This window comes from Ictalurus punctatus, chromosome 5, assembly GCF_001660625.3.
Source record: "Ictalurus punctatus breed USDA103 chromosome 5, Coco_2.0, whole genome shotgun sequence".
Classification (NCBI taxonomy): domain Eukaryota; kingdom Metazoa; phylum Chordata; class Actinopteri; order Siluriformes; family Ictaluridae; genus Ictalurus; species Ictalurus punctatus.
In genome coordinates, this window is record NC_030420.2 from 32,224,923 (window position 1) to 32,237,531 (window position 12,609).

Sequence of the window (12,609 nt, forward strand, 5' to 3'; positions counted from 1 at the left end):
GTTATTGGAAGAAGTTCCTCGCTCCCTGCTCAATCACTCAGTCATGATCTTCCTCAGTTTTGAGCCAAGATTTCAGCTTTTTTGCGTTTGCCTGGTGGCCTAGCATTCCTCCATGGCTGTGTTATTGCAGTGTAATCGGTTTTCGCTGGGTTCCGAGCTTTTCACAGGTGGGAAAGTCATTAGCAAACGGCTCCTAATGCAGCGGCCAGCTTTAGAGCCACTGAGCCCTGGGGACTGTCTAGACAAGGGGGCATATGCATATAAGATTACATAGGGTTGCTGAAGAGTGTGTGTGGATTCATGTTGCGTGTGTATTTAATCAGGTGTGTCAATTAAAGACCGAATTTGTGCCAACTACAAATATGTCTACCCATCCATCCATCCATCAGTTCATCTCTTTCTCCCTTTGACTTTTTCTCTTATTTCTTCTGTCCTTCCTCGTCTCTCTCTCTCTCTCAGGTTCGGTATGAATCACGATGGCGTAGGGAACCCGTGTGGAGCCCGCAGTCAGGAGACGGCTAAGCTCATGGCCGCCCACATCACCATGAAGACGAACCCCTTCGTTTGGTCAGCCTGCAGCCGCGATTACATCACAAACTTCCTCAAGTAAAGATTTACGTTCTTCTTTTGGGAACAAGTCGTAGCTCACATAAACGTACCTGGCGACTATTTAACGGACTGTATAAAACCTTCTTATTTTTTTTTTTTTTTCCCGGAACAAATTTTTTATTAGCTTTTAAAGCACGGTGATCGCACTGGGTATTACAGTAACATCCTGTGCTAAGTATAAAAAAAATAAAATAATAAAATTTATGCTTTTGAAGGAGATTTTGGAAATATTTCCTCCCGCTTTGAAGCATAAGAAATAAATCACAGGATATGCAGTTACCTTGTGTTTCTAATTACGATTTGAGAAAACCGATTCTTGTGGAAATGACTACAGAAATGAAAATGTAAAAAAATGAATCCGATTAGTACTGTCGAAAAGTCGCCTCACGCTCACCTGCGTTCGTTCTTCTCAGCTATCTCAGCACATCTGGGAGAACTGTTTAATGTGCGATAACCTAAACGAAGTAGCTCATTCGAGCGTTTTATGCTCTGCACAAATTCGACGAGCACTATTTCTAAATGTACACGTGTCTCTGTGTGTCCGGGTGACTTTCCGCAGCTCTGGAATGGGTTCGTGTGTGAACAACGTTCCCCCGAAGCAGGAGTTTGCGTATCCCACCACGGCGCCCGGGCAGGCCTATGACGCCGATGAGCAGTGCCGTTTCCAGTACGGAATAAAATCTCGGCAGTGTAAATATGGGGTACTCACTTCTCTATACTCTGTTTCACTGTTCTTACATGTTCAGGATGTTATACACGATATCGGGAAAAATTTCAATGAGATATAATGCCTAATTCTAACTCCGGCGAACTGTAGCACGCGTGCAGCAGAGGTAATACGTGTGTACCGGTGCTTATTCTGGAAATATTTTTCGAAATATATTCTATCGTTAGCGATGACACACCTGGTCTTATCGCCCCATGCTTGGCGCTCTCCTCCGAGCCTGTTGAAGCTCTCAGATATTCAGCGTTCGCTTGAACCGTTGCCTTTCGATGCCATAAGAAAAACGAACTCATCTTTGAAATTCTATTGCTTATTGCTCACTATTTGGCATTTATGACAAATGGTAATATGCTCGTTCGCTAGGGTTTTTACGGTAGGCCTGCTCCTCTAGTTACAGAAATGGGCTTACTTGACAGTGTTTTATAGTAGTTTCGTATCCGGTGGGGTTAATTAACACTACTTTCTTTTAAATCTGCGGAAACGATAAAATTCCAGCGACACTAACAGGACAAAAACTAAACTACACTATACAGATGGGATCAGAATGTCACTTTAGAGCCAGTACAAATATGTAATATATATATATATTTACATACAAAAGTTCCTCATCAGATGCCTCTTCTCGTTCGCAGTGACTCAGTCAACGCTTTCTTTCTCTCTTGCTCACATCTGGCCCAGATGGCTGTTGTAGCTCTTTCTGCTCTCTGTCTGCTCATTTCTGGCTTTCTGCCTGAACAAAAAACAACAAAGCAGCGATAGAAAGGTTGCTGCTTTCGTCCTCGTGCGGTCCGTCTACGCCGACCATAACTCTGAGCCGTCATACCTTCTGCAGGACGGCCGCGGACCTCAGCGCCGTAGTGCAGCTGCAGCGGGTCTTTAAAGACTTCTATAGCCGTCTTTATTGAGCGGGACTTTATGTGTATAGTCGGTTTTTATGACACGCTCCTAGAAGAACATCTGGAATAGGAAATCTTTCTGATTTTAATCCGGCCCAGGGTTAGCCTAGGAACCGCGTGGAGCGGCGTGCGGCGTGTTCTGGGTTATAGCTGTGGACTGATGTGAGGGTGCCGAACGTTTCTGCGGATGCGATTTCACGGTTTGTTGCCAACGTTTAAAGTTTAAAGTGTTTCACAGCGATCTGATCGCAAGCGCGCAGCGGCGCTCGATCCGTTTCATCGCCTTTCTCTCGCTTAGACGAACGAGGCCGATTATATCCGTCGAGACGTGTCACTGGCTGCGTTTCGCGACGTGTTTCCGGAAGTAAAAAGTCAACGAATCTGTATTTCCATCGACTGTGGAATACTAATGCGTAAATCCCGAAGACTTGTATAGAGTGCTCTGGAATGTTTTTTTTTGTTTTTTTTTTTAACTTCATTTCAGCAACTCTCACACGCATCAGGGTAAAGATGCGGAACATGTTCGAATAAAATTCATGAAATGAAGAAAACGCAAACTTTCACCCAGCACGAAAAGAGCGAAGGGGTATTTCAAATCGGCAGAGAGAATCGTACCTCGTGTAGCTTGCAGAGTTTGTAGGATATCAGCGTGAACGCTAGCGATGAAGACGTACGATTTCTTTCCATCGAACAGTAACGTTTCCCCAGACTGGTGCTGTGTAGAAAAGTGTTGCACATCGTGAGAGAAAAGCTCAAAAGGTGCCACGGTCTTCCAGAGAGCAAAACTGGCCGTGCTTTCTGAGTGGGAGGGGCATACTGGGTCTTTCCTGTCACTCACGGCGACACTAGTCAATCTTGCGTGTCTGTGAGTTCGTGTATGTGGACGAGGGCGAAGAGCACTTTGTGTTACTCGGACCTTTGACTGAGCATGAGCAGGAGTATGTGGTTTCATTTTTCTTGGACCAAGCACATCGTTAGCTGTCGTATTATAGGGGGGAGCTGGCTGGTGGGTGGGACCAAATTGGGGAGAATATTTGGAGAGAAAAAAAAAAGGTTTTAGTGTGTGTCAAAGTGTTAAGTAGGATTTTTGGCAAAGACATAAAATTCCAAGACGTTACCAATGCAGACATGGCTACAGCTTTTGACCACAATGGCTTTTCATAATATATGGTCGTTATAAAACAATTATCGTTCCTCATCGTTTGGACGATAAAGTTGCTTTTGTTTAAATAAAAGTCTCCTGTCTCTTCTTGTTCTCTGTATTAGTGCGTCCCGTATGTTACAGGTCTGTTGTTGTGTGTTTGTGTGTGTGCAGGAGGTGTGCAGTGAGCTGTGGTGTATGAGTAAGAGTAACCGCTGCATAACCAGCAGCATCCCCGCAGCGGAAGGCACCATCTGCCAGACCAGCACCATAGACAAAGGGGTGCGTACATCCCAAAAAGAATCATTACAAACGAATTTGATTTGCTGTTGCGGAATTTACGACGCCGATTTCCCTGCGTCACTGTCCATTGTGGCGAGTAGGGTGCCAAAACTTTTATTTTGAGAACAGCGATCATGCGAAAGTGACTTTTTTCCCCTTTCTTTCTTCTCCTCGTGCGTTCACGCAGTGGTGCTACAAGCGGATGTGCGTGCCGTACGGCACTCGCCCGGAAGGAGTGGACGGTCAGTGGGGTGCGTGGTCTCCGTGGGAGGAGTGCAGTCGTACCTGTGGGGGCGGAGTCTCCTCCTCTGTTCGCCACTGCGACAGCCCCAGGTGGGTCATTTCACAGATACGATTTCATCTCGTAGTTGCAATTATATACACCGCGTATATACCACAGCACAGCTGAAATCTTGATTCTGATTGGTCAGAAGGCGTAACGCCATGATAACGTATGAAAAGTCCTAACACGTTATCGTTTCTATAGTAACAGCTCGTTCACAGGGCCTCACATGGCGGACGCTCCGCTAGTAATAAGGAAAGAAAACTATCATGTAAGTGTTAACAGGACGTCGCTTCGTGGACGTTCTACGACGTGAAACGTGACTTTAAATGGATCGGAAGTACGATATGTTCTTTAATAATCAAAAGAATGTTCGACGGTATGAGCGGAATAAAACAATTCAAGACACACTCTTATACGGTATAAGAACTGCACTTTGGCACGGTAACACTGACTCCACATCATCGCAACACCCTGCCGTCGAGAGGTTTTGTTTTGTTTTGTTTTTTCCGCGTATGAACTGCGTTGCCAGTTTAGCAGACTTTCCTAGCATGTCAGAGTAATTATATTTGTCATGTTCTGATTCATTCTGATTGTAATTCATCTTGTATACGCAATGAAATGGCATGTTAATTTATTCGCAATATGATCTATTGTAACCGAGGCCAGCGTAACTCGCGGATGAAATAAATAAATAAATAAATAAATAAATAACAATGAGCAGGGGCAGACATGATGACTGGTTTTGAATAACATAGAGTGGAGTTGACAGCCTGATGAGAACTTCATGTGAAATTGCTCTCAGATGTTGCTTTAATCTCGGGTTTTGTGTGTGTGTGTGTGTGTGTGTGTGTGTGTGTGTGTGAAGGCCGACCGTAGGAGGACGCTTCTGTCTGGGAGAGAGGAAAAGGTTCAAATCCTGCAACATCGAGGTGAGTCTTATGTGTAAAGAGGTAGTGTGGTCCAGCTGAAGAAAGCGTTTATAAGCCAAGCGGATCGAACTCCGATACCAAGAGGTCACGACCTTTCGGCATTTTTCCCGGCGTATACAGTAAGTACACGGAACTTCCTTAACCGGGTGCGGAGGAAAAAATGCCACGGACGTACGGATCGTTTTATTCAACTCAAGCATTTTATTTCTAGAAAGGAGCAAAATCTACACGTAAAACATGACCTCGTCGTGACCTTCAGATGGTTACGAATGTCCAGAAATAGGATTCATAATCTTCTATTTGTTTTACGTTAATGTCATGTTGGACAGATTCGAGATATTCAAGATATTTCCACGTGCTAAGGTCGTTTTTGAAAGAAATGAAAACGAATCCAAACCCTGGAAACCGAGTACTGGGGCGTGAGCAATAAAATATAGAGGACGTTTAAAAGGAGGAGGCCAGAGAAGAGATGTTCATGGGGGATTTCGGTCATTCATCGAGTTCCTAACACAGGTATACTCAGTCTGAACGGGATTCCGCTGGCGTAAAACGACTCGGAATCGGCGGAATCGGGATCGCACGAGATAGTTCTGCGCACGCTTTCGCGGTGACGTTTGTCGGTAAACGAGACCTTTTAGCCGCGCTCGCGTTCGGCGCACGTGAATCGGAGAGGGCTTCGGCCGGACGCCCGGCGTCACGCGTCTCGGCCCGATCGGCGGTGATTTTGAAAAGATCGCTGGATTTTGGGTTGCGATGGCGAAATCGTAAAATCCTGGAAGGACGGTACAGCCTGCGTACGCACTGTGCATGCGATGGTCGTGTGGCGTACTGATGATCAAGGACAGCCGCTAAACCTACAGCTTATAATAAAGGTCAACACAATGGGTTTGTATTACAGTATGGGGTGTGTGTTCTGAGAATAGAAATCCCATGTCTGTGACGATCCTGTGTATAATTACTACACGTGTCCTCCAGTAACACTGAGTAAACAGACATGTCCAGAAAACTAATCCAAATACTTGTGATATACTTATAATATTGGATAATAAAAGAAAAGACCTTTAAGCAGTTATATGATTATTTTCTTAGCCTGAGAGTTCTCTCTCTCTCTCTCTCTCTCTCTCTCTCTCTCTCTCTCTCTCTCTGTGTGTGTGTGTGTGTGTGTGTGTGTGTGTGCGCATTGCAGGAGTGCCCTCCTGGGTCTCAGGATTTCCGAGAGATTCAGTGCTCGGATTTTGACAGCGTTCCTTTCCGGGGGAAATTCTACACCTGGAAGCCGTACAGAGGCGGTGAGTGATGTGGAAACTACAGCTGGACCAGTGACACACACACACACACGCACAAAACACACACAAAACATACACACACCAAATAGTTCCACTACTACAGCTTATTCAGACTTGAGTGTTCCTTCCTGCCTCCTCTTAGTTTAGTTCATAAAGGCTCATTAAAGATCGGTGTGCTGTTGACGCTCACGAGCCGCTTCGCAGTGCTGCGGTCCGGAGATGATTATCTTCCAGCGTTCTAAACTAGATCCGAGATTCGAGAACGTTTCCGTCCTACGCGACGAGATGCTTAGGGATCTGACCACAGGCGCTGTGGTAGAGAAAAGTCAAGAAAATAATAACAAAGGAAATAATAAAGTACGATAAAAAAATCTTCATACCCCAGCGTGGTTTGGTTCTCGATTCTGATTGGTCAGAAGTTGTGCGTTATTTTTTGTACAACTGTTAAGTAGAATAATCGCTCGTACACGGTGGACGCGCTACATAATCGAAGAGTCATAATAAGCTAGAAGTCGTGCAGAGTAGAACAGAAATATTGGCACCCTTGGGAAAGGTTGGTTTAAAAAGTTGGGGGGGGGGTCCTGAAAAATATCTTTATTGATATGTTAATTAGCTTAAAATGGTTTTGAGGTTGAGCGTGTGATGAGTCAAAAAAACTGAACTGTTTCTTTAATGCGATAATGTCATGATCGATTACAGAGTGACCGAATGTAACCCCAGTCTGGGGGGTGGAAGGAGAAAATAAACCCGTTAGTCTTTAACACACGTCCTATGGTCAGTAACGGCGTTGGATTCAGCTTTAAGTCTCACATGACCTGCAGAGTCAAGCAGGGGCTCGGAAAGGGGATTAGAGAGGACGAGGTGGGCAGAGAGAGAGAGAGAGAGAGATGTGAGGGAGAGAGAGATTCCTCTCAAGGTGGTAGTTTTAAGAACAAATGCAAAACAAGCAAATTCCGAACTATTCGGAGGAGCTCGCAATTTTTTTCAAAAGTACGGCAGATTCGGGCCGAGACGCGTCACGACGTGCGTTCAGCCGAAGCCCTCTTCGATCGACGTGCGTCGAACACGAGCACAGCTAAGAGGTCTCGTTTACCGACAAACAACACTGCGAAAGAACGTGTACAACAATTCCGTGCGATTGCGATTTTGCCGATCGAGTCGTTTTCCGGAAAAAAAAAGAAAGAAGAAAAAAACGCACAAAAATTAAAAACCTCCACAAATCCCCTCGCGGATTTTGGGGGGGGGGAAATCCGCAGCAAAGTCGAGCGTTTTCGGCCGCAGCGATCGCGAAAAGAAACTCCGAAAATCCCGTACGGACTGAATTATATTCATATTTCTGAAATCTGGCAGGTGCTTTCATCCTGAGAAGCCGATTTACCGACAGGTCCGATCGGGGATTTTGTCTTGCACATGACACAATTTAGTGTGTTTGCTTGAAATCGCTGCAGTTTGCGCCGTTTGGACCTAGACATGCAAATTACAGGGCGTAATTGATGCAAATAGACGTGTGATAACGTCGCACTCATAATGTGATTCAGCGCCTACTACAGGTCACCTCGAGAACAGCAACTGCATATGAGAATGCTTTAATATTGCTGTGGTAACGTTTGATTGAATATATTAGATTCACTTCATATGCACATTTTGTAAAAAATAAAAATAAAGCGCTTATATATTTACCTCATGAACACAACACACACACACACACACACACACACACACACACGTGTACACGCTTCATTTTTACCTTTACACAGAATTTTCGAACGATCCGTGCATGCATGTATCTCAGCGTACTTAAATATTGTAACACAGGTGTGTTCATTAGATGAAAAACTTGAAAACAAGAGTTCTAAGCAAGAGATATAGGATCTGTTAATTATACCCCCTCTCTCTCTCTCTTAATACATGTGATGAACGTCATAATGTAAGCTTTCGATGCAAAGCAAATACCCAATGCTGTGTTCCTCATAAGACGGCCATCTTTTCCCAAAATGCATTGTGGCTGGACATCAACTCCACATTTTCCTTTCAGGAATGTGCTTAATGAGACCCGAACCCCTCTGCCATCTTCACTTTCTGTCACTTGGTTTCTAGAGCGCAGTCCGAGAGGCCAGAGGATGTAGTGAAAGTGTGTGTGTGTGTGTGTGTGTGTATTGTTATGTGTGTTATGTGTTGTTAATCAGACTCAGCTGTTTGTAAGTGCGCCAGTTAAAATGTGCTCTTTCCCTTTTAGTACCCCACTTTCTCTTTCTCTCTCTCTGTCTCTAGCTTTCACTCTCTCTCTCTCTCTCTCCTGTCTGTGGCCCCCGACGTCCTAGCAGCTGTTGAGGAACAAACTCAATTGCATAAAAGCCCTAACAAGCTCATTAAAATACTTTGTGCATCTATCAGGCACTTTACGATCATGCCTATACTTTGATTCGCAGCCAGACATGTGTGTGTGTGTGTGTGTGTGGGTGTGAGGTATAAAAATTTGTAAGCAGTTTGTTTTTCGAATCTGTCTTGCCAGCATGTGTTGGTGTAAATTTCACAACAGTGTGCGCTGAAGCTGCTGTGCTGACTTTAACAGTTTTCTGCTCATTTAAATCTGATCCAGTCTGAGAAGAGGCGTTGCAATACAGTGAAAGAATTGAGAATTGGAAGGCCACACCTCCTTCACTGAGACTGACAGACACAGAGGCCACACCTCCTTCACTGAGACTGACAGACACAGAGGCCACACCTCCTTCACTGAGACTAACAGACATAGAGGCCACACCTCCTTCATTGAGACTAACAGACATAGAGGCCACACCTTCACTGAGACTGACAGACACAGAGGCCACACCTCCTTCACTGAGACTAACAGACATAGAGGCCACACCTCCTTCATTGAGACTAACAGACATAGAGGCCACACCTCCTTCACTGAGACTGACAGACACAGCTGCCACACCTCCTTCACTGAGACTCAAACATTGAGGCCACACCTCCTTCACTGAGACTAACAGACACAGAGGCCACGCCTCCTTCACTGAGACTAACAGAGACTGAGGCCACGCCTCCTTCACTGAGACTAACAGAGACTGAGGCCACGCCTCCTTCACTGAAACTAACAGACACAGAGGCCACACCTCTTTCACTGAGACTAACAGACACAGAGGCCACACCTCCTTCACTGAGACTAACAGACACAGAGGCCATGCCTCCTTTACTGAGACTAACAGAGACTGAGGCCACACCGCCTTCACTGAGACTAACAGACATAGAGGCCACACCTCTTTCACTGAGACTAACGAGAGACTGAGGCCACACCTCCTTCACTGAGACTAACAGACACAGAGGCCACACCTCCTTCACTGAGACTAACAGAGACTGAGGCCACACCTCCTTCACTGAGACTAACAGAGAAAGAGGCCACACCTCCTTCACTGAGACTAACATAGACTGAGGCCACACCTCCTTCACTGAGACTAACAGAGACTGAGGCCACACCTCCTTCACTGAGACTAACATAGACTGAGGCCACACCTCCTTCACTGAGACTAACAGAGACTGAGGCCACACCTCCTTCACTGAGACTAACAGACACAGAGGCCACGCCTCCTTTACTGAGACTAACAGAGACTGAGGCCACACCGCCTTCACTGAGACTAACAGACATAGAGGCCACACCTCTTTCACTGAGACTAACGAGAGACTGAGGCCACACCTCCTTCACTGAGACTAACAGACACAGAGGCCACACCTCCTTCACTGAGACTAACAGAGACTGAGGCCACACCTCCTTCACTGAGACTAACAGAGAAAGAGGCCACACCTCCTTCACTGAGACTAACATAGACTGAGGCCACACCTCCTTCACTGAGACTAACAGAGACTGAGGCCACACCTCCTTCACTGAGACTAACAGAGACTGAGGCCACACCTCCTTCACTGAGACTAACAGACATAGACACCACGCCTCGTTCATTGTGACTAACAGACATAGAGAGCACGGCTCCTTCACTGACACTAACAGACACAGAGGCCACGCCTCCTTCACTGGACTGACATGGCCATTTTTGTGTGTGCGTGTGTGTATGTGTGTGTGTGTGTGTGTGTGTGTGTGTGAACTCAGGTGGAGTAAAATCATGCTCTCTGAACTGCCTGGCTGAGGGTTATAACTTCTACACTGAGCATGCTCCGGCGGTGGTGGATGGGACGCCGTGCAGAGACGACTCTCTGGACGTGTGTGTTAATGGCGAGTGTAAGGTGAGATTGCAGCAAACACACACACACACACACACACACACACACACACACACACACACACAGAAAGATGGAGAGAGAGCGAGAGAGAGAGTTCCCACCCAGTTCCAGGTATTTTTATTTGGTTTTTAGAACAGTTTTAGTAACATTATTAACATTCCTATAACACTGCTGCCACATGTTCCGTTGTAGAAATGTTCAAGTAAACGTTGCTCTAAAGTTTGTGCCCAACTGAAACCATTACCATCAGATTAGAACAATAAACAGCCATCTTTCTTTCTTTCCATCTCTTCTCTCTATCTGTATTTCTCTCTATCTCTCTGTCACTACTGCTGGATTTCTGTCTCCCTTTCTCCTTCACTCTCTCTGTCACACGTATTTTATCTCTATATTAATCTTTCCATTGCACTCTTTATCCTCTTTCTTTCAGTCTTATTTCCTGCTCTATCTGTTTCTCTCTCTCTCTCTCTCTGTCTCTCTCTCTCTCTCTCTCTTCTCTTTCTGTCTCTCTCTCTCTCTTTCTGTCTCGATCTCTGTCTCTCTATTTCACTCTCTCTTTCTCTGTCTCTCTGTCTCACTCTCTCTGTCTTTCTCTTTCTGTCTCTCTCTCTCTCTCTCTCTCTCTTTCTGTCTCACTCTCTCTGTCTTTCTCTTTCTGTCTCTCTCTCTCTCTCTGTCTCTCTCTCTCTCTCTCTCTCTCTCTCTCTCTCTCTCTCTCTCTCCTCTTTCTGTCCTCATCTTTTTCTCTCTCTGGCTGCAGAGAGATGTTCAGTGTGTTTTATAGACGGTGGATTTCTGTTTCTCAACATCAGTCCTCTCCACTCCTCCTTTCTCCTCTCCTTATTTCTCCTCTCCTCCTTTCTCCTCTCGTCTCCTTATTTCTCCTCTCCTCTCCTCATTTCTCCTCTCCTCATTTCTCCTCTCCTTATTTCTCCTCTCCTCTCCTCTTTTCTCCTCTCCACTCCTCCTTTCTCCTCTCCTCTCCTCCTTTCTCCTCTCCTCTCCTCCTTTCTCCTCTCCTCCTTTCTCCTCTCCACTCCTCCTTTCTCCTCTCCTCTCCTCCTTTCTCCTCTCCTCCTTTCTCCTCTCCTCTCCTCCTTTCTCCTCTCCTCCTTTCTCCTCTCCTCTCCTCCTTTCTCCTCTCCTTATTTCTCCTCTCCTCTCCTCCTTTCTCCTCTCCTCCTTTCTCCTCTCCTCTTTTCTCCTCTCCTCTCCTCCTTTCTCCTCTCCTTATTTCTCCTCTCCTCTCCTCCTTTCTCCTCTCCTCTCCTTATTTCTCCTCTCCTCATTTCTCCTCTCCTTATTTCTCCTCTCCTTATTTCTCCTCTCCACTCCCCCTTTCTCCTCTCCTCTCATCCTTTCTCCTCTCATCTCCCCTTATCCTTTCTCCTATCTTCTCATCCTTTCTCCTCTCCACTCCTCTTCTCTCATCTTTTCTCCTCTCCTTTTCTACTCTTGTGTCCTTGTTTTGCTCTCCTCCCCTCTTCTCTCCTTTATTCTTCTCCCCACTGCTTTTTTCATCTTCTGTCCCCTTCTTTTTCTCCTCTCCTCTCATTCCCCTCCCCTCCTCTCTTTTCCATTCCTTTTCTCTTGTCCTTCTCTCTTTCTCTTTTCATTTTTCCCTCTCCTCCAATCTCCTCTCCTCTCCCCTGTGTTATATTTACAGTCTAAATGAACTCGATGCCCTTCCAGACTGCAGCTGTCTGAACCGCCAGCAGCTGAACAAGATCACAGCAGCTGATTTCTCCTCTCTCTTTCCCTCTCTCCATCCTGCTCTTTTTAAAAAAAAAAAAAAAAATTATTTTCTTTTCCCCTCTCAATTCGATTCCCCTTCCCTCTCGAATTCTGCTCTCCTTGACGCCCAGTGCTCCCTCTCCTTTCCTGTCTTTCCTCTTCCTCTCCACTTTATGGCGTGTATTAAAACAAGCGAACAGCAGGAGAGGAAGGCAGCGACCTGTTTGCGGCCTCGCAGTGGACACGCTTCCAAAACAATGTGCCTTTGATTTGGGACGGGTTTCAGAGGAAATCTTTGAAGCACGCAGCGCCGAGCACAGCCTCGGGAGAAACACGTTGCAAACGCACTCGAGCGACCTGCAGGGAGGGTCACTGACTCGCTCCAGCCGCCCAGAACTGGGTCACACACTCGCAGGTTGTGAAATGTAGGCCAGGTCAGGAGGAATGTTTCCAAGGAGCGGTACACTGGAAGGGTGTGGGGGTTTGTGC

General features: G+C 46.0%; 1 protein-coding gene across 2 annotated transcripts in view; it reads left to right on the forward strand.

The window, feature by feature from the left end:
- adamts10 (ADAM metallopeptidase with thrombospondin type 1 motif, 10) overlaps positions 1-12,609 on the forward strand; it is a 62,096-nt gene that overhangs the window by 35,059 nt on the left and 14,428 nt on the right. For both annotated transcript variants that reach the window (XM_017467017.3, XM_053680450.1), the window contains exons 10-16: positions 460-606; positions 1,169-1,310; positions 3,545-3,652; positions 3,840-3,985; positions 4,804-4,867; positions 6,054-6,156; positions 10,256-10,389. In XM_017467017.3, coding sequence (XP_017322506.1) covers positions 460-606; positions 1,169-1,310; positions 3,545-3,652; positions 3,840-3,985; positions 4,804-4,867; positions 6,054-6,156; positions 10,256-10,389 — 844 coding nt within the window. The remainder of the gene's footprint in view (positions 1-459; positions 607-1,168; positions 1,311-3,544; positions 3,653-3,839; positions 3,986-4,803; positions 4,868-6,053; positions 6,157-10,255; positions 10,390-12,609) is intronic.